Here is a 26,379-nt window from a genome sequence, read left to right as displayed (position 1 = left end):
TTATGCTCAGTGAACAGTAAGTAACGATATTTTCGAGAAGTTTCTTTGTTTTAATTGTATGAGTGGAGCTTTTTGATATCTATTTAAAAAATACATGCCTGGATCAATTTGGGGGGGAAATTTGCAAGGAAAATCTTGGATGTGCCTTTGGATTTATCCCAATTCCTTGAAATCTGGGTATGGGTCTGATCTACGAGACAAGGGAGCAGGAGCTGGGTAGTCCTTTGTTGTTAAAAAGGGGGAAAGGGAGTTAGTCTAAACATTAATAAGGAGCTGCAAAAGTTCACGTTTCAAGTGTGCTCGGAGTTTTGAAATTTGTGGAGATCATCAGTGCAATAAATGGGTGATTATTCCTCGCTGATATTATATAAACAAGTCTGCCACTGTAAGTGAATACGTTATTATTGTACACTTAAACGTTTTGTGAATTTAATCTGTATTTAGCAAAGCAACCCAGCAATTGGAATTAAGGACCTCCTATTACATGCTGTGTGTACTCTACCCCAGTGTCGTTTCCACGTGCGTTCAGTGTAAAGACAAAGTGCATTGGGCAGCAATTTTGTTATGTATTTTTGTTTTACATTTCTGCACTTGTGGCTGTGGCCAAGGAGCCGCTCCTTCCTTCCTATATGTGTTGTTTATTTATAAGCAACACCACACTTCGGCAGCAATATCGATATGGAACAGCCTTTTGGCACCTTTCCCTGCCCCCCGCCCCCCCCCCCCCAACCTTGATCCCTTTTGCGGTAGTTCCTGCTGTTAAAATGGGCTTTACAGGTATTGTCTTTCTTCTGTTAAACCATACATTTTCTGTAAGGTGTTTGTGCGTGTGTGTGTATGTGTGTGTGTGTTGCCTTTATTGCATAGTGCAAGACACTGCTAGATTGGGAAAAAACTCGAGCTTTATAGACTCTTCAGTATCTGTACTTTCATGTAACTTGTCTGGGAGAGTTTCTTCATTGTTACGTTGCAGGAGATTGAATTAGAGTACTTGAAATTCTCCTATAAGTTTAACTATAACACGTTTTTACAATGAAAGAAAGCAGACGAGATTAACATGTTGGAAAAAAATAGATGGAGAGCATTAGTAAGATAAAACCCATAGAAGTTAATTGCATTTTTGTGGGGGTTTTTAAAAGTTTTTACAGCAGGGGAAAAATACGTCACAGTTGAATCCTATTTTAATGTAAAGCATTGCCAGAAAATGACCATACTGGGTGCAAAAGTAAATGTGATAGTAGAGTTTTTGCAAATTGTTAGAGAATTTATTTGCTTATGCATGGAGATAATTTCTCTCGAGTTACTGAATGAAGTACAGTTAATTTAAAATATGCACATACGCACCTTGTTACTGCAAAACTAATTTTAAAATGTCTTATAGTGTTATTCCTGGTTTTGCCTACAAGGTTTTACTGTGAAATAATGAACACATGCAAGTGTACTACTTCTAGAGGTTTTAATTTCTGTTATGGTTGTGTACATTTCTGTTTTAGTTGTGTTATAAATCACAGCAAGTTGTGGTCCAAAAACTTTGTGAGCAGTTTTTAAATCCAGAGTCAAATTTTATCTCATAGCATTTCTGAAGTGTAAAATCTAATCTACAAAGTAACAGAGAGTTTTGCATAAAAACTTAAAATATCATAAATTTGGCTTTTGAATGCAGACACCAAATTAACATTTTCTTTCATCAAATCTATTATCTGTATGAACATACAAAGAAGTTATGTTTCCATGAGATAAATCAACATTCTGTACTCATAAGTTTAAAGTTTAAAATTTATAGATACTGTATTCTGTTTCTAAATCCCAAACCAGTAGATTAATGGTTCTTCTTTATAGTTAGGTTGATAAATAACTGTTTAGTTACTTTTCCTGAGACTAAAGGAAATAGAAGGTGAAGAATATTAAGTATTCTCCTTTGTGCCATTTTAATTTTTAGCAGCACTCAGGAATAACGTGTCTCTAATCTTCCTACTTGGAGGGCTTTATGTTTTCTATTTGTTTGCAAACATATCATGAAAGAGTGCAATTATAAAGATTAACTTTGTTGTAATTTTGTATCTTAGATTTTGCTCCATGGAACTGTTGAGCTCTCAGTTACTCATTTCAGTGCACTAAACGAATTTATTCTCCATTCAAAATACAAATTCTTGCTTTTTAGTTGGCATTTTTACTGACTATTAAATGTTAATATTTCATATTTTATTGGTGCAGTGTAAGTGGTACATATTGTTATGTATTTGAATAAAAGTTACAAATGTATTTACAAAATTCTTTCACTTATGTGAAAAAAAAGAACCTTAAACATTGTAGAATGCTTTCAGTTTATCAAGAAAACATTTGATCTTGTAAAAATAGCATTATTCCTTGGTAGATTCTGCTGCATGTTTTAGAACTTTAGAAATGAAACAGGGTTGTTTTGTTTTGTCTTGTGGATTTGTTGGGGCTTTTTTAGCAAGGTTTTCGTTCATATAAACTAAGCACTTTGTTCTATATGTTCTAAATTCCATCAATGAGATAAATAAATTGCTGCATTGGATGAAACATAATTATTGAATTTTGGCAGAACTTCAGTGAACTCTGCCATGAAAGATTGATGTGCACAGTGCGCCCTTAGATTCTAAAGTAACAGAGTAAGATAAGGGGAGTGCATAACAGGCTCCAACCTTTGTGGTTTGGAGAAAATAGAAAACCATAGGCAAATGTTAACTTTTGGTATAAACTGCTAATGATAATGTTTTGTCATCTAGTTGATAAAAACAACAGGAGGAGACAAGAAAATCCAATTTAACACAAATTCTCTCCACTTCTTTCTTGCTCTGCTTCCCATTTTTCAGTATTAGAATAGCCAGAGTTGCTGTGTATTCTTACAGAAAGGAGAACATAGCAGGCAGGCTACTTGCAGTATCCAGCCATGTAATGTGCAAATGGAATCTCTCCATATCAGCACGTCGGATGTGGGTTTTCACTGCAGTTACGGTTTTGGTTTGTGATTATGCTGCATTGATCTCAGAATACATGTAAAATTGTACTGGCTGGATGAAAGCTACATGTAGTCATAGTAGTGTTTGTTATTATTCCCCTCTCTCTTCTTTCTCTACCAAACCTTGATTGCTTAAAACATTTGCTTCAATTGGCAAATTGTGGTTATAATCACAAAATCTCATTCCTCCTGGCTTTTAAATAATTACTGTGTCCAAATAATGTTTTTAATTGAGAACAAAGATGCATTGTCCTGCCAGGCAAGCTCCCTTGGCAGGACCAATAGGATTGCAAAGACTTTTTAGTATTTTCAGTCAGTTCACTATAGGAGGGAACGGAGACGACATTAACCCTGCTCTGGGGAGAGCAGCTGCCGCTTTGGCGGTGGTACCCTGCTCCTGGGAGCAATCCCTCTGCCTGCCCGGCTTCCCCAGCACCCTGCACCTCAGCCCACGTGTTTTCCCTTCTGCAGATATGTGCAGCACCAAGCACCAGCCCTGAGCCCGGAGCTGGTTTCCAGTGGGCTCAGGGACGGCGGCACGACGGGCAGGCTCTGGTGCGGCTGCAGGCGTGCGGTCTACCTGACTGGATGGTCCTGGGGGCATGGCTCAGTGCACCCAAAATGCCTGGAATCAGAGGGAGTTAGGCAGGGAGGATGCACCCATGGTGGTTTTTTTTTTCCTCTGTTTGTCAGCTCCTTGCTTCCAGACTGTTGACCTGCTGCTAAGGCCAAGTGCGTTCAGCTCAGTGTTTTAAAATGGCAGGTATCCAGAATCTTGGATATATTTCATGACTTCAAAGACATTTCTGCTGTCCTTCCCAGTCACATCCTTAAGCTCATGATGACAGCATTAGGAGTGGGATAGTTAGAGAGGTATAAGGGCAAGGGACTGATCTAGTGCCCATCTCAGTCAGGAGAGGGAATCCCACTGACTAACATCTCTTTGGATCCTACCCCCTCTGACCTTGCTGCTCCGGGATACCAAAAGCTACCTCTTCCCCCTTAGATCCCAATGACACCAGCATGACTAGCATTGCCATCTTCTCAAGCAGCTTTGTTGTCTTCACTGGAAGTCCTCAAAGAAGAAGGTTTACTGAGTAAAAGGCTTGAACGTGCCTTCCTTGTATTGTAAATAAAAAGGCAACTGAGTGCTTACTTTGCCCATTTGCAGTCCTTTCTCTTGTCCTTCTCCCCTTCTAGAAATTACTCTTGTGTCTGATCTTGATTATCAATTCATGTCACCATTGCAAGCAGAGGTTCAGTGTGGGCAGCTACCTGACTTCCATTGTATCCCTGTTAAAATGCTGCATTAGATATATGTCCAAGGTGAAATGAATATACATTCTAGGTCTATTGTTTTGATAATTAGACACCAAATTCTTTCAGTAAGGTTGATTTCATCTTCAAACAAAAAAAGGATATTTTTATCTTTTGTAGAGTACCGTAGAGTGCTTCAGTCTTTGTTTGACCCATAGGTGTATTTGGTTGGAAAACCTTTAACAAGTTATATTCGGAGTGCGTCTGTATTTTGAAGTAGACAATAATCATTTTTATTTTAAGTAATTCACAGAAATGAACGTTTTTATTAGCAATGTAAGATTGTATCCACAGATAATAAAAGAATAGAAGTAGGAATATCGTGCCTTGTTTGCATGGATAATAAATATATTTGCAGTGTGAAATCAGATTATGTTTTTACAGCAGGGGGGTTATGAACTGTTGAAATACTAATCTTAAAATATTATTAATATTTTTACGAAGTATGACCCAGTGAACGCCCCCTACTTAATTTTAATGCATAGTAGATGGGTGAATGTTTAAATGCCTACCAGGTTTCATATGTGAGGCTATGAGGTAACCAAAAAAAAAAAAGGTCCATTAAAGTAAAGCTTGCTGTTCCCTCTCTGCTGATCTGGAGAGTCCTGCCTGCCACAGAAGCAGCTCTCTGGGGTGGTGTGAGACAGGGGCACTGGGACACTTCTGTGCTTCGGTGCAGCTGCGTGTAACAGAGCAGGGAGAGCGATAGGAGGGCAGAAGAGAAGCCAAGGTACTTGTGACTGTACAGATCAGTTGTTGTTCTGCCTGGCAGAGAGGGAGCAGAGCGGCTGTTTTGGGATCCCAAGCTGAGGTCTGCTTTGAGGCTTCCCTAGAGCGGGGTGAGTTTCTTTCAGCTGCAATCCCAGAGCCCCTGGCAGTGTGTGGTGAAGTTACATGGCAAAGCACTGGGAGAGGGCTCAGTCCTGTGAAGGATCCTCTGTGGCTTCATGAGTTACCACAGAATGTAAGTCTTGGGTTATAGACGGAAAGTAGCAGACAGGTGAATGTGAGTTCTTAGATGCATAAAAATGTGGAGGCCTTTCTTTCAAGCATGGTAACGGACAAGCAGATTTAATTATACTAAAGTGATGATTTGGGGTTTTTAAAGTTCCCTGTACATTATGCAGGTCAGCATAGCAAATCATCTTAAAACACAGTCTGCAAAATTTTGGGCTTTACGTCTTACAAATTTGTACATCCCGGTGTCCACTTATGATCAGTCTGTCCCTGGGCATGCCACGTCTCCCAGTGCCTGAGAGTTGCAAATGTTTGACCTTTCCCTTCCACTGGGACACACAACATTTTACATGTCTACATTACAGCCTTCCAAAATATAGGAAGAGTGTTGTGAAGAAGAAAAGGGTTTTGCAAACATCTGAAAGTTGTTTTTTTTTAATTGTCAGAGATTAAGAACAGTGATGTAAAATGTCTGTTATGTTTGGGTGGGGCAACGGGGAGTAGGGGAGGAAGGTTTAAGTTTAGAAAACCCAGAGTAGTTGTGTAACTCACAATGTTTGCAACCTATGAAAATATTGATGATGGAATCGAAATAGGGTCAGGCTGGCATTTGAAATTTGAAATTTGTAGTCTCAGAGCACGGCTGAAGCAGCAGAGTATTTGGCTAAAATACTGCTGGATTAATAGTAGGAAAGAAACAAATACTGGAAAGGAATTCCAAAATGCTTACAAGGTATCTCGTTTGGGGGCATACATGAGTTTGCTAAATTCCAATTCCCAGACTGGTAATAATGATTGTTAATGTATATCTTTTATGACTTTCAGAGCAAGAGGAGCCAACTTTAGGAGAAGGCATATTGTGATACCCTCACTGGTAAGTACCCTAACTGCAATCAAGTTTATTACATTTTTGTAGAGTAGAGGCCTTTTCAAGGCCACACTTGATGCAGCTTAGTCACACAACAGCTTCAGATGACGTTCTGGAACAATAGGGTAGTAATGTGATATAGTCTATAATGAAAATCAGTGTAAAACACAGGTGGTTGCTGGTATTTGTGTGGTCAGATATAAAACCTTCACTATGGGTACAAGCTACTGCTTTCCCACTTGAGGAAGGTATAATTAAAAGTGGTTTCCAGATGTGCTGGCACACATCTGCCCTTTCTTAAAAGTGAATTTTGCAAATGCACACTGAACTGTGTTGCATTCATCATTATAAAGCTGTTGATGGTTTTTCAGGTAATAAAAAGGTTGAAAGCATCAACACCCCCACTGTAAAACTGAGGTGTCTGTAGACAACAGACAGTAGCATTTTATGTTCACATTATGTTCTTGGGATTTTCTGTGAGTAGTTCATAGCTGAATGGCGGCAAATATGCAAAATCTGTCTGGACAAAAATTAGCATTTACTTTGAGAGGTGATCCCTTGATGGTGATTTCATTTTTTACTGGGGAGAGGTAGCAAATTTCGGTGGGTTTGTTTGTTTGTTTTCAGTACAGTGAAATAAATGATACCATAAAACATTAGATTTCAGTTTCTTTAACCAAATTTTCAAGATGTTTAAATAGTCAGAAAACAAGAAATATGTAATGTGCTGAAAATTGACCTTTAATTTGTCTTCACATAAAAAGTAGAAGAAACTCTACTTGTAGGGTTATATGGTGCATCCTTAGTTGAACTATGTGAAAGAAAATAAATCAGAACAAAATTCAGAAAAGGTACTAGGTTTTAAAATATTTTTGAGAGGAGATTACAGATCTTTTGATTTAACTAAATAAACAAAATGTTTGTCCTAATATCCACTTGACTTTGTTAAGTGAAAATGTCATTAAAAAAAATCCCAGTTTCAGAAGAAAGTTTTTGCAGTTCCAGAAGCTTTAGTTACTGCTGCTACTTGCAACAAGCACAAGGCAAGAATGTTGTTGCTGCCATCTTCTTACTGACTTTTCTTCTAGCACTGCACCAATTACTGATACCTATGTCTTCGAAAAAAATGAAGGCTGGGACCTACTAACCCGAGAGTCTCGGACTATTGATGAGGCTGCTAAATACTGAGAAGATTTTTTAGGGTACTGTTATGATACTGTGTGTAATAGTGCCTGACCTTTGCATATATTTCCTTTACTTGCTTCAGCAGATGTGACTTGTAGGATTCTTTGTCAAGTGAGAGTCCAATGCTAAACATTTTATTTTAGGGAAATACTAACACTGAGAAAATAAAAAGTTTTTGGGATGTCCAACGTAGTTGGACTCTTTTGTGTAGGAGTTGCATCTGCTCTGTGCCTGGAGCATCTTGATGATACAAAGAAATGGATAATAATCAATAAGAAGGATATTAATAACTTCATAATGAAAATGCCGATTTCAGCAATATTGGCTGCTAGTACAGCTGACTTTTTTTTTTTTTTAAATTTCCCTTATGTTGTAATGGCTATTCTATATTATAAATGTTCTATCTTGACATAAAGACTTCAAATTTGTGCTTCCAGTGACTGTTTTACAAGGATGTATTTACTAACACATGCGCATACATTTAATATTAATCACATTTAAGTCACTGTTTGCCCAGGAGGTAGGATTTTATCACCAAGCTGTTATAAGTGTGGGTATTTTTCTGGCAAAATGTCATTTTGCACCAAACTTAGAAATCTGACTACAAAAGTACAGACATTCGGATGTGAAAATGTGCAAAATGAACACTACCTATACACTTAACTCACAGTTTGATTGCAATTAAGACTTGTTAGTGGTCACTACCCTGAACTGGCTACTCACATCAGAGACCAGCCCTGGCCAGACCCACAACCTTGCTTGCAGTTTGTACAAAACCATTTTGTACAAAGGGTCAGTTCCCACAACAGCTCAAATGGGTTAAACAAAGTAAGTAGCTTGCTGAAAAAAAGAGATTATTTAAATATTAGGGAGTTGCATCCTTGGTAACTGCAGAATTTTGTGTGCTTGTTAATTAAACATATTCTTATTAGTTGAAAAGTAAAATGCTGACCTGACTGGGGAGATGTCAAAAAGCTCTTTGGGACTGGGCAACAAGGGACATGAAGAAGGCAAAGATCTTTCCTTGACCGATAGGTGCAGAAGACAACCCACCAAGGATGTATCTCCCCCTGAGTGCAACAAACCTGTCCAGTGTACTTGAAACAGATGAGGCAATACCCTCCTGTGGTATAAACTTCTGCCAAACATTGAGTACAGGTTTATAAGCCAGTGGGTTGATGACTGTGAGTGGAGAAACTGTTACATATATATGGCACCATTGCTCCTGTTTATTGCCAATTTTGCAAGGACTTCCTCTTGTGAACATCTATGTCCTTGGTTTTGGGAGTGTTCCAGATTCAACAAGTACAATGCTCCCTGTTTCACAGAGAAAAAAAAAACTAAAAATGCCTGTCTGATGCTGCATTTTATCTCTAGAACAATTTGCTTTTTTGTCTTGGGCTTTTGGGTTGTTGATTTAATACTTTCTTGTAAATCAGAATCATTGCCAGCATTTCTTATGTCTCCCAGATATCTATTCTTCACCTTGAATTAAAGACTTCTGGCTGTGGCTTCACAATTAGTTGCTATAAGAATATAGTCTATAATGTTAGAAATCATTGACTAAGGCCTTGGGAAGAGTAGGCTACTGAAAAAGGAGAACTCTTTAATATTAAGACTATTTTTTAAAATGTATATCCCTAATGATGAAAGAATTCAGGAGTAAGAAAAAAAGATAGATTCAAAATATTGCTAAAATATTCTTCAGATATTTTAATGAAATGACTTTACAGAACATGAAGATAGAAATAATTATCATGTGTGTCAAGAATTTAAAAAAAAGATAAAATACATTTTATTTTATAAATAAACGTTGGGGTAAGGCGAATCAGATCAAGTAAAATATATCAATATGTTTGAAATATTTCATTTTGATTTGTTTTTCTACATGTCTATATTAGTCTTTAGGGAAAGAAACCCAAAAGGATAGTTTTGAACTTTAAACCAGAACTTTTTCGCCTTGAAAATATCTACATAGAATATTTGAGCAATTTTAAAACACTCTCTGCCTTTTTAAATGACAAATGAATTGGCACATTTCCTTGCAAGTAACTTTGTTTCTAATGAACTGGCCCTTTTTTTTGGAAGCAAATATGTCTCAAATATTTCCTACTAACTGTATCATGTGACAAACATATATTTTGCACTCCTTTAATCATTGTGCTTGTGGTTTTGTAAAATGTGAAACATTAACAAATTATCAATTTAAGCTGTGAGTTTTCAGGTTCATTCTTTGAGAGAATGAAGTAGGTGATAGCACAAATATATGGAAAATCTAGTTTGAAGGTTTTGGCTGTGGATAAGCCTCATATACTCATGTAAATAAGTAAAAACACACCAAAAGGTGTGTGCTTAGTGATTTACTCAAGGCCAGTATGTGTTACAGCATTATAAATATACTACTTGAGACCTGCACACATGTCATTACACTACAAATAATCTTGAATACAACCATGCAGAAATTGCTGCCCTGAGCTTTCATCTCCTCTGGGATTTTCCCCAGCAGCTGGGAAACCTGTGCAGGACACATCTGTAGCCAAAGCAGCATGACTAGGTGCTTTGAGCAAGCAAGACAGAGTCCTTGGGAAACCAAAGGTGGCCTCCAAGGAGTCTCCATATCCCATTGTCCAGCTGTGTGACTCTGGTTCACTTGCCTTCTCCCAGCATCAACCTTCCATTTAACTGGGCTGAAATCCCTTGGTATTTTGCTGTTTCCTAATGTCATCCTGTTGAAATGTTTCAGTGATGTTTAAGGAAGGCTTAAAGGCGCAGCTCTTAATAGGGTTGTCATTCAAACTGATTATACCCTTGCTTTTTAAGATTCTTATGGGGGAATATCTGCTTGCAGCAAGAAATATGAGCACTGTGCCTTCTATTCTTGTACAGGGTCATCAGTTGTGGCACTAACACTGAAGACAAATGTATCCTGTCCTCACCTGTCTTGCATGACTGTTTCTGTTGTTTGCTAATCGAGTGCTTCAGAGCTGAGATTGTTTCTGATCTGTGCTCATTCAACTACTAGAGGTTTGAAAGAGCAAATACGTTCTAAATATTATCTTAATTTTTCTGTGATGCAACACAGTTAGAACTGGCTTCCAAGTTCAGATGATTAAAGAGACATTGGAAATCTCTGAGAGGAGAGCTTTAGTTATTTAGAAACAGAACATGGGTTTCTCTGTCGGTAGTTCAGTTAAAATGTATGTCTGTGCAGAGAGTGCAGTTGCTGTTGACAGACACTCCCTGCTTAGCTCTGGCTGTGGTGGTAGTCTGGAGTGTGATATCCGGTTTTGGGCACTGTACAGCAAGAAGGAGGTAGAGTATAGTGATGATAATCAGAGATCTTGAAGGTCTAATTTATAAGGAATGTCGAATGGAGTAACTAGCCAAGTATCTTAGGAAGGACAAGAGTAACTGGTGCTGCTTTGTGGAAACGTGGTGGACTAGAGGATTCCTTGTGTTCAGTCTGTCTTTCCATTCTCTCCATGGTTCCCCACATTGTCCTGTTACTTCACCCCAGCCCATCCCAACAGGCAGAGTTTTCTAACATTTCAGAGGGAATTTATGCACAGTGATTCTTGTTAAACTCGTAAAGAGTTGGTCAGAAAAAAATTTTCTTTTATTGTGATAACTTCTCATGTCTGGCAAACTGATTTGTATGGCAAGACCTACTTTAGTGGGTGGCATTTGGTAAAAGAAGTCTCTTCAGCCTTTATCATTGCTCCTATTTTGAGTTGTATTTCCTAGTGCACTGTCTGAATACCTGCACTGCTTTCTGAAATAACAAGGAACAACCTTCCTGAAGCTCTTGGTCCAGGAGCAGATTCTCTGGGCTCCATTTTTCTCCATCCTTTGTTTCCACAGGCATCTGAAATGCACTGCTGAAAATGCAGGGGGAAAGTCCCACTTCAGAAAAGCTTAAATAAAGGGGAGTGCTTACTAGTAAATAGTGGATGGATGAAAAAAAAAAAAAAAAGAAAAGACAACTCAAAACCCAAAAACCAAACCCCAAACAAGTTACAAGTATTTCAGCTTCAGCATGGCAGCTTCCTAAATGGCTAAGAAAGTGCCTATGGGAAGATCCTGTACTTACAGAATAGCTGAAGATAAATTGGGATTTGAAACATTGTGGTAATTTTGTTTGGATTTTAGTTTAGCCTTTTCTTACCACTAAATGAAACAGACATGTACAGTGCTGAGAATGTGTGTCTAATGCTAAACAAATCCTTTTGTACATAAAAGATGAGTACATGGAGTCTGTGTTTTGCCAATGGATCCAGTAACATACTATGAATAAGCTTTGAGAACAGGCAAACGACAAATCCCTGATAAAAAATGGTAAACTGCAAAGTTGTCTTGTGTTACTTAAAGCTGCAATGGGCTACCATATCTTCTTTAAAATATGGTGGATATGGGACACTGAGAAATGCATCAAATACCATCAAGTGGTTTGAATCTCAAACCATGACAATATCATAGGTAAATAGATAATTTTTTGTCAAGAGTGTTAGAAGTAATGTTCAGATTTTCTCTTTTGATGTGAACTGGAGAGTTTTTAGGGCAGAATATGTCTCATAACATGGTGAATAACACCTGTTTCTCCTAAGCAACCAGGTATCTTACTCGTTAAGTCCTGTCTGTTTGGCTCTGTGCTCTACAAAGCAAATTTACAGTCCTTGTCTGCCAGGAAACTCTCCAACTGGAAAGCAAACATAGGATGAGGACAAAATATCCCCGGACATCCAAACCAAGTCTGTTAGAGAAAGTAGAAAACATCAACAAAAATAGATGGAGTAGAGGAGCAGAAGGTGCATTGGAGATGTTTGTTGTGTTGGAAGAAAATGAAGAAAATTCCAATTTGTGGTGTTTTGAATAATAAGTGAAAAAAAAAAAGAAACCTCCAACTCTATGAAGCACAGGAAAGAAGGTGCTAAGGTAAAACAAGAATATAATTCATGGTGGAGTAAAGACCACATGGTCTGAAAATATAGCAAGAATGTGGGCAAGGCAGCAAGGCAAGGATTCTAGAAAGTACATTTAGGTAGAGGCAGATTTTCGTATTATTTCCAAAAATACTAAGAACTGTGAGGTTGCTGAGTAGAAGTTGTGCATAAAAATCTATGTGTACACTGAAAACTAGTGCTTTCAAAGGCAAATGAAACTCTTTGCAGTTCAAGACACATGTAGATAACATTAGAAGATGACCATCTGATCATGGTGGTTCCCAGTTCATAGCTGGAGTTAAGTCTGGTAAAATTCATCTCGATGCAAATTTAAAGTAGTACCAGAGTATGTCAAGAAGAATCTAGGAAAAGAGGTTTTTTAGTCAGTGCCTGCTGAATTTTAAGTAGTGTAATCCGCTTGAGTAGTGTGGACTTTGAAAATTCATTTTTCTTTTTATCTTCTCAGGTAAAAAATTTTCTGTCCCTTGGGTTTCATTAAAAAAAAAGAAAACAAAGAAGGAAAAAAATAAAGAAAAAATTCCCAAACCACAAATCACTGCATGCATTAGAATTTTCATGTACAAGACAAACTTCTCTTTCTGCAGTATTTTAAGTTGTAGAGGAGAGAGGAGTTACCTGTTTCCTTCCATAAACTGTTTGATTCCTCAGAGTTTTTCCAACATTTCACTGCTGAATTTAAGACAGGGGTTTTCTTGGATGTTTTGAACAACAAATTTGATGTTGTCAGCACCATGATCTTTTCTAGTGTGTGGTTGGTCTGCTGAGGTGCTGAGAACTTCTATTTGAACACCTCAAAGATGACAAATGAAATCAAAATAATGGTAGGGCCAATGTAGGAATGAGACAGTATCCGGTCTTTTTGCTGCCCTTCCGTGGTGGGCTTGTGTTTCACTCAAAGTATTATTCATCTTTTGAGCACAAAACAACTGATTTATTTTTTTTCGTAGCAAACTTTTATTTTTATATTCCTTTTAAAAATTAAGAAACTGTTGAGAAGAATTGTTATTGCAAAAAAAAAAAAAAAATCCTACAGAGGATTAGTATCAAAGGAATCAGAACTTAGAAATCTGAGCTTGCAGTTGGAATTGAAGGAAACTCCACAAGAGTATCTCTGCAATAGATGTCAAACAGGATGAGATTGTAGAAATCCAGGAGCAGAAAAGGAAACAAATAGGCGTCGGTTGTGACCTGAAGTTATGAAAAAGGGAGGAGGAAGGGACACCACAAGGAGGTGGATAATCCTGGATAAGATTTCAAAGTTTTCAGAGCACACCCAAATCAAATGTCTGTGGTCCCTGACATTTTGCCTGTTATAAACCAGTGCAACATTCCATCTGAGAAGAGTATGTTGAAAAATCTGTCTTAAACTGAAATAATTTGTTAGAGCGTGTTCCTGAGTAATGAGCCAGTAAGCAGTGAGGAATCTATGACACAGTCTAGAAAGTGATTATGGCAGCATGGGAGACTGATGATGTACAGCCCTCAGACCAGAACAACTGGGGAATGAAATTAGAAGAGAGACTGCTGCTCTACTCCATCTGTGAGGTGGCATTTCTGGAAAACAATATCAAACAAGATGTTTGATGCTAAGAACCCCAAATATGCTTCTTCTGCCCCACCCCCTCCCAAACTCAAGTTAAACATCAGTATTGCTTTCACAGACACCATTTTTAAAATCTCCTGGGGTGAATCATGCGTCATCTCAAAGAACATCCTTTCAGCCAGACCAAAGTCACTTTCTACCTTGTACCTCATTGCCCATCTTGTGTATAACTGAGAACAGGAAATCAGCTTTCAATGGGAATTATAGGAAATACTTGGAAAAATATTTACAAAACAGAAGGGAAGGCATCAGGCCCATTATCCCAGAATTACAGTACTAATTCAGCAGTTTTCTGTTTATTTTCTGCTCATGCACATTCATTTCTGTTTTTCTTCTTGATAACTATACATACCCAAAGTCTCACAGTTAAAATAAGAAAACAAACTCTGAAATTTTTGTTCTGTTGATTCTGTAACAACTGTTCTCTTCTCAGCAGTTTAACATGGTATCACAATAGTTAGCAAAATGGGCTATATAAGATTGTGTGCACCATGCCCTGGTGGAAAACATACCAGAGTAAAGTCAAAAGGATTCATTTCCAATGCGTTACTCGGGAATTTAGGAAGGAATAGTGTTCTTGTTATATGGATGTGTTTCCATTTATTTGGGTTCACTGACAGTCAAACACTTCAATCTTTACCTCTGAGAGCACAAAAGTGGTGTTGAAGTGACTTTCGCCGCCTTATTAACAGCAGGCAAGCAGAAATCCTAATTGACTTGCAGATAGAATTCAGTCTGAAATTAAGAACTCAGTTTTGAAATAAAAGTTTTCTTTGTATGATTCCCATATTTTTTTCATTCGATTTTTTTCTGTTTTCCTCTGTCATTTACTAGTTTAGTTGCTGTACTCTCTTTTATGTTTTTCCTTAGAACTCTTTCTCCAAAAGGACTGTGCACTTAAAATTCAATGTATAGGCCCATCACACTAGAAATCTGTTGAGGTATCACACCTGGGTTACTTCCATTGAGCACATCTTCATTTTGAAAACCAGTCAGGAAGTTGCTTTTTTGAATTTTGAAACTCTCTAGTGTTCACTGTAATACCACGTTGAGGCATCTCAGTTTTGTCCCAGAGTCACTTCTACTTTCATCTTAGTCAGTTCTGCTCAACCCCTTCCTATTGCTCATTCCCAGTGGTGCTCCTGCCTCTTTTTCCTTGGAAACAGAGAGTAACCTTTGCATCACCCATTCACTGGGCACTTCTCTCTTTGTCTACTGATCTTTTATTGTTGCTTTTGCAAAGCTTTTGCTAATACTGGTTTTGAGGCATAGCTTTGATTTTTGTGTTTAAAAAAAAAAAAAGTGACATCCTGTCATAAGGTTCTTTTGCTCAATTAAGTTATTTCAAGTTCATATTTATGCAGGTAATTAAATGAGATCCTTGTCAGTTTTCCTTACAATGCAGTGGTTTAGCTCAGCTGGGTCTACCTTTACCCATGTAGCACAGTATTTTCTAACAGTTTGAGTTAATTCCTTACTTGTATAGTTCAGTTATAGCTTTTGAAGAATTTCCTACAGTTTCTAGGATTAAAAGTCTACTTACTGTGCCCTCAGTGGAGGCAGACAGAAATAGAAATTAATAATCACTCATTAGAATCCTTTATTTTGTGGTATGACTCTTGGGCACCCATTCTTGCAGAGTTTGGGGAATATTTCCACAATCTGATGTTAAAAGACAGCTCAGAAAAAGAGGCAATTGGAATTTCCCTTTGGAAGAGCCCCTCTCTATCCACTGTTGGGCATGGAAATGTGCCTTCTTAAATGAGGTAAGTTAGGTACAGGAAGCTGAGCTATAGAAAAATTATCACCCTTTGTTTTGAACTCTTGTAATGTGTGTTATTAAGCTTGAGGAAAATTAATGGAGGATTCTCATAACTGGCCTGCAGCAAATTTCAAAATTCCCACCTCTCTCTCTTCTTGAAGAGCTGAAGTATTACATAGTCTTCTCATGCTTTGAAATTTGCCTTGCTTTCTAATTATGGAGGGTGCTCCATGACTCCAAACAATGATCCTTCTCCTGTATTTTACACTGGAAGGAACAAGTTCTGTGTCACAGTGAACATACTGCCTGATGACATTTGCTGAAAGTTTGTACATTGTAAAATTCTCATTTATGTATTTCGACACATATTTTAGTCAGTTTTATTCCTGGAGACCAACTCTGAAGTCATTACAGTTTTTATTATAATCTAAGAAAATGTCAATATTGCATCTGAAAGATGAGTATAAATATAGAAGTTGGCTTGTGCTTTTACACATACAGTACTCATCATAAGGATGCAAAACCTGCCATTTTTGTGTATTTCAAAAAATAAGCCAAGCACGTAAAATGAGAGTTGAAAAGGAGATTGTATTGAAAGGATTGCCCTTTGCTCTTCACACAGCACTTAAGAGTTCATTCCTGGTTTTTTTCTGCTCATTATGAATACACAAATGGCATCCTGCAAAACCTGCTGTAATGCATTTCTCTAAATGCCAGCCAGATAATATATATCCTCCTACATATCAGAGGATAGAACTGGATGTGAAAAGCAGACGTGGTCTGAAGTGCCCTCGTGTAGTTGAGGAATGGCATTGCACAGCAAGTTGGCCACACCAGAACTGTGAGCACAGGTATTTTCAGGATCTTTAGGCAGCATCTCTCTGCGCAATGGTTCTCTCCGTTCCTTTGAAAGCAGCTGTCATATTACTTGAAAAGAATTATCTAGTATTTAATTACTGTGATGTGAAAAAGTTACTTAAAGAAGCAATTTTTCTCTAGTTCCGCAGGTAGAAGGTGAAGCCAAAAAAAAAACTCTTACAGGTGCAGGTTGGGGTGAATAATGCATTATAAACTACAATTGTAAAATGACAAAGCAAACCACATAAAAATGTGGAAGTGGCAAGTAAACTATATTCTTGGAAAATTATTGGGTCAGTGAGATCTAGAAATGTATTGTTTCAGTGGTGTTTCCTTGATTTTATCTCATAAAAGTGAGTGTTTCTGAGTTAGTTTAAAATAATGGATATCCCGAACTTATTATATGGCCTCTCAGAAGTCAAATCAGCACACAGTTTGGGAACTGGATTTTTACATTAAAATGTCATGCTCTGTAAGAAGACTTTTAAGTTGTGCAGTGCTTATACTCACAGGTACAGGTACTGTGTGATAGGGCCGTAGATAGAGCTTGTAGCTGTACTAAGTTTCAATAAATCCTGTAGCAATAATGAAAGCTGATCTGCTTTTTCTTGGCTAAACATGGTTCTGGGATGTCAGTATGTTGTGAAGCATTGGCTTCACAAGCAGCCATGTGTTTTCAATTCAGCAGTTTTAATTACAGGAAATTTAATGATAATGAATAGTAACCAAAAAAAATATAAAGGAAGAAAAGACAAAAGAGAACTTAGTTTCCAACCAAAGGAAAGAAGTATTTTGGTAATAAACTGGTACCTTTACATCGGAAAATTCATTTATTGTACTTAGAGCATATCTGCTAAATGTTAGCAATAGTCCTTTATTTTGTTTTTGCTTTCCTTTTTATTTCTTCTTTGGTTTCCTTTTTATGGCTACAAATATCTATTTAATAATTGGAAAAACATTATGGTAACGTGTGATCCTAAACAGGAAGGCAGCTGGTGTCTTAGGAGTTTGGAAATAGGATATCAGATTTTGTCACTGCTATAAAGTCAGTAATAAACTCAGGCAAAATTTTGGCCCTGCTGAACAAGTGTTTTGCCATTGACTTCAGTAGAGTCAAAATTTCATTGCTGGGGGTGATGAGTAATATCCTGAATCAGAATCTGTGGCAGGCAGAGGAAAGCTGCCTGTTTGGCTTGTCTTGGCCGAGGCCTGGAGCATTCTCCTCACTGCTCCATTACCCGGGCTTGGACTGAGATGTTCGTGGTCCCTGTACCTGTATCAGAGAGGGGTCCAACCTCTGCAGCTTGTACCTTGCCCAGTAGACTTTCTGATGATGGCACAGGCACAAAGGTATGTAGTTTTTTGTTTGTTTTATTTGTTTTTGTTTTCCAGAAGTCCTGTAAAAGCAGTTTGGAGGATTTGCTGTTGCTGTGTCTTTGCTTTAACTTTTAGTAAACAAGTCTTCAGTTCTCCCAGTTTTGCCAGAATCAAAGAATGAAATAACTAAGAAAGAAATGTTCAGCAATTGGCACCAAATTAAGCATAAGGATGATAAAGTGTAAGATCATAAGCCTGGAAAGCTGGTCAGTTAAAATACCAAATGATCCAATTACAAACAAAAGACAAATTCATACTATTGGGGAACTGTTGAGGTCGTTTGTTCATGGTGATTCACTGACTGAAGTAGTTTGGCCAAGAGCAGCATCAGCTTACATTAGGTTTCATTCAGACTTATTTTTGATATAGAGTACAATCAATTAACTATTGTGATCCTTATGTCAAATGTTACAGCTAATTAATTAGCTTTATCTAACTCTGTTGGTAAATTTATTTATAGTCTGCAACATACATAGAGTTAGGATATTAATAAAAAGGTGAACTCTTAGTGATGCTGCAGCTTGTTTGGTAGCCACCTTTTTTGCATATGGAATCAATTAAATTTCAAAAATACAAATTTTCAAAAGGCTACAAATTCTACGTAATGTCTGACAGTCACATTCTTAATTTTCCACACCTTTATTGAAAACATGTATTGGATTAATTTTGAAATTGAAACTTCCTTTTAACTTCTGTGTAATTATACTTTGAATTTAAGAAGGTGTTTCTTCATAGCCTTTATTATGAAAAGTTCAGTAGTGACAAAGAAGATGTTAGAAACTTTAAATACAGTAAAATTTTTAAACCTATTTTGTAGTCCATGGTGTTGTTTGAAGAACAAATGAAAACCTGAAGGGTTTGCTTTTCACACCTGAAATGCCTTAGGTTTCAAAGAAATCTCAGTGCTTAATTTCCTTTGAAACTCACCAAAAAAATCTGGTATTTTTAAACCCTGAGGATCTAAACTGAATTTCACCCAGTTATTTCTGGTTTCTCTGTACATGCTTATGAGCAAAGATCAGGACACTAAGATAACAAGGATTTCTACCATCTTTCTTTTTAAGTTAGAACATCTTATTTCCTTATTTTGTTGTTCTTGGTGTCATGCCCTCAACTGCGTGCTAAAAAATTAATTGGAAAGATGGGAAGACATGTTTGTAAGCTAATGAACTTTGGCCACTTTAGTTTCTTGTGTTTAAATACAACACATTATGTGCATGATGCCTATACAGAACTAGTGTGATGCAGTATAGAAGATGGAGCCAGGCTCAGTGGCATTCAGTGAAAAGATGACAGCAATTCTGTTTAAAGATGATTTGAAAAAAACCAGAACTTTTTACTCTGGGTGTGGCCAGCAAGGAAGCAGGATGTTCAGAGAGGCTGTGGATTCTCCATCCTTGGAGATATTTAAAACCCAACTGGACACAGCAACCTGTTCTGGCTGAGCCTCCTCTGAGCTGGGTTGGCCCAGCAAATCTCCAGAGGTGCCTCCCTCTCTCAGTCTTCTGTCTGAGTCTATACTATGGTCTTTTCCAATGTAATAACTTTAAAAATGTGATTTTAAACTAATAGTCTTACAGAAACGCAAATTAACCAGATTCTGAAATTGTACTACGTGTTGTAAAATATATAGATAATATGTTTTCAGGTATATTCAAAGCCTAGCCATGATGATATTCAAAGCCAACCTTGACCTAGAATTTGGTAACTGTTACTAAATTACAGGTTAAAGTATTTTATATTGTCATCATAAACAAGGGGATTCTGAAGAGTAAAACCATAGAAGTTGAAAAAGCAGAAAAGTCAGTGTTAATACAGTGTTTAAAACCATGTCCTGGAGGCAGACATTAACTAGCTGAAAAGTATGTAAATTAGGAGCTTTTAAAACAGTGTGGAGTTGCACAAATCATTCATTAAATTGCTGTATGTTGACTTTCCACTCCTTTTTTTTTTTTTTGTCTTTACTTCTATTAAAAGCGAGTTCCCCTCAAAGCTGCCCCAGTCTTGTAGGAACTGTGCTCTGTCCCTGATTCCAAAAACTCTACAGTGTGCATTTATGTGCATCTTGAAGAGCTACAGACTTCAGTGGGGTTCGATGTGCAATATGATGATGTTGCTAACGTGTTTATTTCTTGTGCTGTGATGGTGTTCAGAGTCTGAGCCCAGAGCCCTCCAGTAGGAGACTGTGCCTGTCACAGGAGCCTCTCCTCGAGCACACAGTCCAGGTCAACACTGCAATAGCCTCCACATGTGATATTAGTATCCTCCACCTTCCCCCAGCTTTCCAAAGGGCATTTTGACGGATATCTTTCCTTGGATTAATTATAATTTTGTAGGGGAAGCATTCTTGAAGGGAAAAGGAACACAAAAGAGAGGAAAATAAATTAAGGAAATGGAAGTATAACAACATTTGGAGCATCTGAATGAGCAGGTGGAGAAGTGTGTCTGATGTCTAACATTTGGACAGTGTGTTTGCATGCCAAAAACTGTTTTGAAAAATATTGTTGTTATGTACTTGCATTAGTTGATAATGCAAAAACTCATGGCTTCTTTTTTTTCCTTTTTTTTCTTTTTTTTTTTTTTTTTAATGTGTAGGCAGCATATGCCAATAGTTTTGTGAGGAGATCTGGCTTCTAAAATGGTGTCCTTTCATTGCATCATTATCTAATAGCTTTCTTCAGTGAACAAAGCAAAAAAACCCACAAATTTATAACCAGTTCTTTTACCTTTAAATTAGCATTACATTTTTATTATGTGTTTGTTTACCTTTGGAAAAGAGGTGCTAATTTTTTTTTTTGGTAATTTTTTTGGTAATGATAGTTTAAAGCAATAAACCAAAGCTTTGAATAGCATGCATGGACATGCTTTAATATATTCATGAGTGATCAAAATACAGTACAGAAATCACATATGCTGCTCTGCTGCAACTTTCAAGGTTCAATCCATCATTCTGGAACCCAGGGGGCTGAGATTTGACATCCTGCCTAGAAACCATACTTCAGATTGGCTGGAACTGTGCCATCTTATGTTCAGGTTAAAAGAGCAGCTGTAATTTGTCTGGGTAGCACTTTAACTATGCACAGCAAATCGTAAAACCCATTTTCAGTAATAAACTTGAACATAAAATAGGTCCATTTGCTTCATTTCCTGATCCATACAAGATTTTCATCAATTTGATACAATACCACTTGGAGTTTGATCTTATAATGATGTAGATTTCTGTAACAATCTTTCTCAGATTAGCAGTTTTATTTAGCATATATCTACTATATGTAGATGGTTTCTTTTTTGGCATTTAGTGGTAGCCTTTTTCTATTGTTCTTTGGAACTGAAAATATGAGAATAATTTCATAGTAGGAGTTAAACTTATACGTGATTGCCACAATAAATAAAACCCAATTGTAGTCTTTTTTTCAATTGTAAATACCCTATCCTTTTCTTTTCCCCCTTTTATGTCTTAGCAAGGCTTGCTTGCAAGGGAGTAGCAAATGCAAGTATTCCTGGCAACTCAGTGAAGATACTTTAGGAATATATATAAACATGAATTTTATTTATGGCTTTGGATGGTAATGATTTTGGATTTCAGCCTTTTGTGTGCCACCCTTGTTTGCAAGCATGGCTTTGCTTGAACAGCAAGTTCCAGCTTGAGAGGGCTAGTTTTCTGTGTAAAAACCCCAAGCGAGCTCCTAGGATAGACTTTCCACAAGGAAATGTGCCAGTGAGCCCAGCTGTGAGGAGCCTGACTGCAGGCAGGCAAACTCACCTGTACATGGAGGTCGTAGGCTTTGTTTCAGCTCCTTTTGGATGGTGCATAGTTTGCGTTCCACTATTGTCTTTCTTCTGATACAAGTCAGCAGAAGCTTTGTGTGCCCGTACGCTGTGAGAAACAACTTTAAATGTCATTCTCCTTCAGTAGACAACTAATGGTTTGACCATTAAATAGATTAACCAGTCCCCTCTGAATCCTCTGTGCATTTACTTCACTAACCTCCCGCCAAGTGCCAGATCGCTGCGTTTTCTCCTTCATGAGGCCATTTCTCTATTTGCGTTTCTGCTCAGACTTCTCTCTTTCAGCTCCACAGACCTCTCCCTTTTTGGTTATGTTTTCAAAGTCTTACAGTTTGCCAAGCCGAAAGGAAAACCCCACATCACTCTTCCAAACCCCTGTCCCCCATCTCTGAGCAGAGGAGTTACATTCACAAGACAGGTCTAGCACCCCTGGGTGCTGCCCGTGCACAACCACTGTGGCTGGCATAAGGGAAGGTTCTTTCTCTCACCCTTTCCTCAGTACTGACACTGTTGGCAAGATGCTTGTCTCTGTTACTGTATTGTTGTAGCTCAGCCTACACTACTGAAAACACATTCTTTCAAGATGTTTGTTTCTTTTAAATGATTTGGCCCTTTGAAAATGCCTCTGGAATAAGAATTTATGGGAGTATAGAGTACTCATATTAGACATGTACTTTGCTGGGGTAGCCCAGCCAGGGAAAATGAAATGTGTTTAAGTCTGTTCCATCTTTCCCCACCATAGTTAAGTGAGAGCAGGCTGCAGGATAGCACAGTGTGTGTTGGTGGCCACACAAGCACTCGGTATTCCCTGGAGACTCGGAGGTACGACAGCTGCATATAAATATGCATAGCTGGAGAGATTCGTGATTGTGCCTTGTTCCAGGGCTGATTGGCTGTGGTGCTGCCACTGCAAATCAATGAGCATTTCCCTCATCTATCAGCTGCTCGCTTACTTGGAAGCAGACAAAATGGTTAAAACACCCACAGCCCACAGAGGGCTCCTGAGTGAGGGAGACTTGTTTGCTACAGCACTCAAAACATTTCCCTGAATCTACAGTAGCTCTCAGTAGATGAATTTAGCACTCAGCAGATTAATTTAGCTCCCAGTGTGCTGGATTTAGAAAGAAAAACTAATATAGATGAATACATTCTGTTCAGCCAGCATATTTTGTTTTGCAACAATACACATGTCTTATTTGAACTGCAATCTGGTTGGAAAGCATTTTGCGAATGGTGCATTGGTCATAAAAAATGAGTCATGCTTGCTCATTTTTTAAAAAGCTCTCAACTAGTGCAGATTGAGGAAAAAGGTATTGAGCAATTCGATGGAGAAAGTCTTGGAATTTTAGTCATCTCTGATATGCTTTGGGCAGTTTTTTAAGGTAGACTTTGACATTGTGTTGCAAAAAAAGTAGCAGCTGCTTTTCCCTTTGTTACCTGCATAGCCTAGTATGTGATGTGTGCCACCCTGCTCATGGTGGCTTTTCTCATTTGCCTTCTGGATTTACAGGCTGGAAGCTGAAGGTATGCCTAATGGCAGTTTGGAAGAGCTCTTGAGGAGGGAAAAATCAGGATACAAAATCCATTGTTTTGTGGCTTTAGTGTAACCTTTAGCTTCCTTCCTTAACCTGGAACATGTCACAAGGAAAGCAGGACTAGATTGCTTATGTATGGTAGCAGTACCTTGCTTACGATAACGGCAGTGTTTATTGTTTCGGGAGCTGAGAAACTGAATAAAAAGATAAAGACATAAACTAAGACATAAAAAAACCCCTAGGAGCTGAGGAGATCATTTGAATGGTTTTATTTGAACATAAAATGGTCAAGGAAATGAAAAGAAAAATGCTGTGAATGCTTGAAATGACAAGCTGGCTTTCTAAAGTAGTATCCTCAGTAAATGAGTATCTCATATGAAAAACTAACTCCCAACACATCTTCCAGAGCTGCTGTTGATAAAGTATTTCCACTACCAGCAGCAGAATGATCATTATAAAGCATTCTTTCAACAATCTATTTTTTAAAAAAAAACATTAAAGAATGGGTTGAAGAGCAAATAGCTCCTTTCAATTGAGTCGGTGCTGTACAGTGCAGATCTAATTTACTCAGGAGGATCTCTGCTGCTACAGTGATGAGTGCTTTATAGTAGTGGTTCCCAGTCCTATTTAATGAAAGGGCTACTGAACCTTTTGGAGAACAAAAACCAGAGACCTTCCTCTTAGTAATACTGCAGTGGTTTTCATTTACCAACGGATAAAAATGAAGCAAAACTTCGGAAGCTTTTTTATGAGGTTTGTTTCCCCACTTGTTTGTGTGCTGGCTTGCATGTGCAGGGATATGCATATGTTTTCTTCTCTCTGTTTTTAAATCCTACAGTATTTTTGGAGTTTATCTTGCAATATCTTACAGGCTACCAGCAGCTTTTAGTCAGTATGTCGAGGAGCACTGCTAGGAAGACCGCAGAAGGCTGGAGGCCTGGTTCCTATGTTTGCTAGGAGCCTTGCCCATCAAACTGCAAAGCCTTCTGTGCTCAGTTGCCCTCTTTCTTCAGGATGGTAAATGTTGCTTTCAGTGAGAGACTGTGAATCATGTGGGATTTTACCAGTTCTCCTGTGTGGAGGATGATGAGGCACAGTGGTGCATCCGGAGGGCACTGCAGGGAGGCAGTGGTGACTCACCATGCCTTCTGGCTCCTCTTTTCCAGGAGGAGTGGGAATGTATTATGAGTAAGTCCTCCTACTGGAAGAGGAGAGTGAACAACCACTATCCCACGTGGATCTGGCGAGGCTGGCCATGTGTTTACTCACTGCCTGGATGCTCAGAAGGGCAGTAGAATGTTGTGCATATGTATCTATGAATACAAATTATACGTATAAAGGTCATGGGAACATTCCTTCCCCACTTCCACATCATGTTTGGCTTCCATGGCTGGGGGCATAGGTGTCCAGTCCTGAGGGGAGCTGTGAGAAACCTGAGGGGGGCTCACCCTCTTCTTCAAAGCTACATTTCAGCCCTGGCGCTGACACACCACAACCCTTCCCAGGCCTGGGCCCCGCTGAGCTGGGCACCACCCTGACCCCAACTCTACCCCATCCCATCTCAGGGGCTACCTTCCTGGCCAGCTCCAGGGCCTGCAGTGGCCACCGGGGATGGCTGAGCCATTCTTGACCCTGATCACCATCCCCAGCCTGGCCCAGCTCACCTCAGTAGGTGCTGTGGGAAGGGACAGGTTGGAGAGTGATGGCTCTGCACCACCCTGGCAACCCTGTGTCCCTGACCTTGCTCCTGCAGTCCCAGATCCCCAGTGGAGGGATGCAGAAGACATTTTTTCATTACAGTGACATTTGGCCACACTGGAAGCAAGGAGAGGTTTCTACTAACTGAGGTCCAGCTATTTATTAGGTCTAGTTTTGAGCAGCACAGTCTTTTAATTTCCTTTGCTATGTTGAGGTGGTTTTGTAGGTAAATACAAATCATGGAAAGCTAATGCTGATTCACAAAGATGCAAGCTGTACAGAAGGGCTTTGTGAGTGCTGCAAGGTTGAGTACCCCAGAGCATTACCCTCCACAAATATGTCAGGGGGTTTTGGTAGTTAACCTTTACTTTTGGTAATCTGAGATTTTGCAGGTGGAGCCATGGATGCAATCAGCCATGGGAGGACACCACAGCATCCTGCTGCTGCTGCTGTGAATCCTTACCTTCCACATCCTGCTTCATTCATCTCCTCCTCTTCCTTTCAGGGTTTCCTTGCGTTCTTGGCAACAGCTACAGAGGAAATTAAAGGCTTTATTTCCAGACTAGCTTCAGATGTCACAAACATGGAGGCCAGTTTCTGAAAATCCAGTTCTCAAAACTTCAGTGTTTATTGTTTTCTGTGCTTCCCTGCCAAGACCTTCTCCCTGCTGTGGCAAAATACTGCCATCTGTAAGATATATCAAACTAAATGTTAGTGTGGTAGTACTTGAGAATGCCATGTGCTCATTCATAGCCTTGTTATGGATTAAGATTGTGCCAGACTTCATGGCATGCAGGGCCTTGTTTTGAATGTCTTTTTTTTCTTGTTGTTGTTTGGGGGGTTTTTTTTGGGGGGGGGGAGATTTCCCTTTAGATTCAGTATGGCCCAGTTTTAAATCTCTGGCTTCGGACACATCCATAAATTAGGATAATTTCATCTAGATCTACTCTTGTACATAAATGGACATTGTGGCTCACATGTGTACATGGAAACAAGGGATAACATCTATTGACAGAACTGAGTTGGCTGTACATTGTAATATTATAGCAAGTCCCCACCAGGGTAGCAGTAGTGCGCTGATAGCTTCTCATAAAGAATATTTGCTACTATAAGTTTTACAGAAGTGAATTAATATCAAAACATGGTCTTCCTTGATCTTTACAATAGTATTTATTCTTTTATACAAAAAAGTTTCATGATCATGTTAAATGAGTTAGGAACAAAATTGGCTATTTCTTCCCAGGAACACCGTTGGCCATTTCTTCCCGTTTCTGTGATATAATTTTAAGCTGCTATTTTCAACATTCTTGATATTACTTAGTAGGTTATAAATGATAAAGTGAACTAGATAAGAGATGTTCAGATTTCCCCCGAGCACAAACTACGCTTAGCTATAGGAAAAGGACATAACAAGCAACATAGGTGTAGTCTAAGTTGCTTAAATGGACTACTCATCATCAGATGTTCTTTTCATCTTAGCTTGAGA

The 26,379-nt window shown here is 38.5% G+C and overlaps 1 protein-coding gene across 5 annotated transcripts in view; it reads left to right on the top strand.

Moving 5' to 3' along the window:
- LOC113949763 overlaps positions 1-26,379 on the top strand; it is a 178,292-nt gene that overhangs the window by 75,001 nt on the left and 76,912 nt on the right. For 3 of the 5 annotated variants that reach the window (XR_003528558.1, XM_027648752.1, XM_027648751.1), the window contains one exon: positions 6,083-6,131. Coding sequence is in view for 2 of the 5 variants with exons in the window: in XM_027648752.1 (XP_027504553.1) it covers positions 6,083-6,131 (49 nt within the window). In the remaining 3 variants the exon portion in view is untranslated. Of the gene's footprint in view, positions 1-6,082; positions 6,132-15,485; positions 15,641-26,379 lie in introns of all 5 variants that reach the window. The other 2 variants (XR_003528556.1, XR_003528557.1) reach the window with 1 other exon arrangement.

Source organism: Corapipo altera, unplaced genomic scaffold, assembly GCF_003945725.1.
Source record: "Corapipo altera isolate COAL_440 unplaced genomic scaffold, ASM394572v1 58, whole genome shotgun sequence".
Taxonomy (NCBI): Eukaryota; Metazoa; Chordata; class Aves; order Passeriformes; family Pipridae; genus Corapipo; species Corapipo altera.
This window is presented reverse-complemented; position numbering and strand designations above follow the sequence as displayed.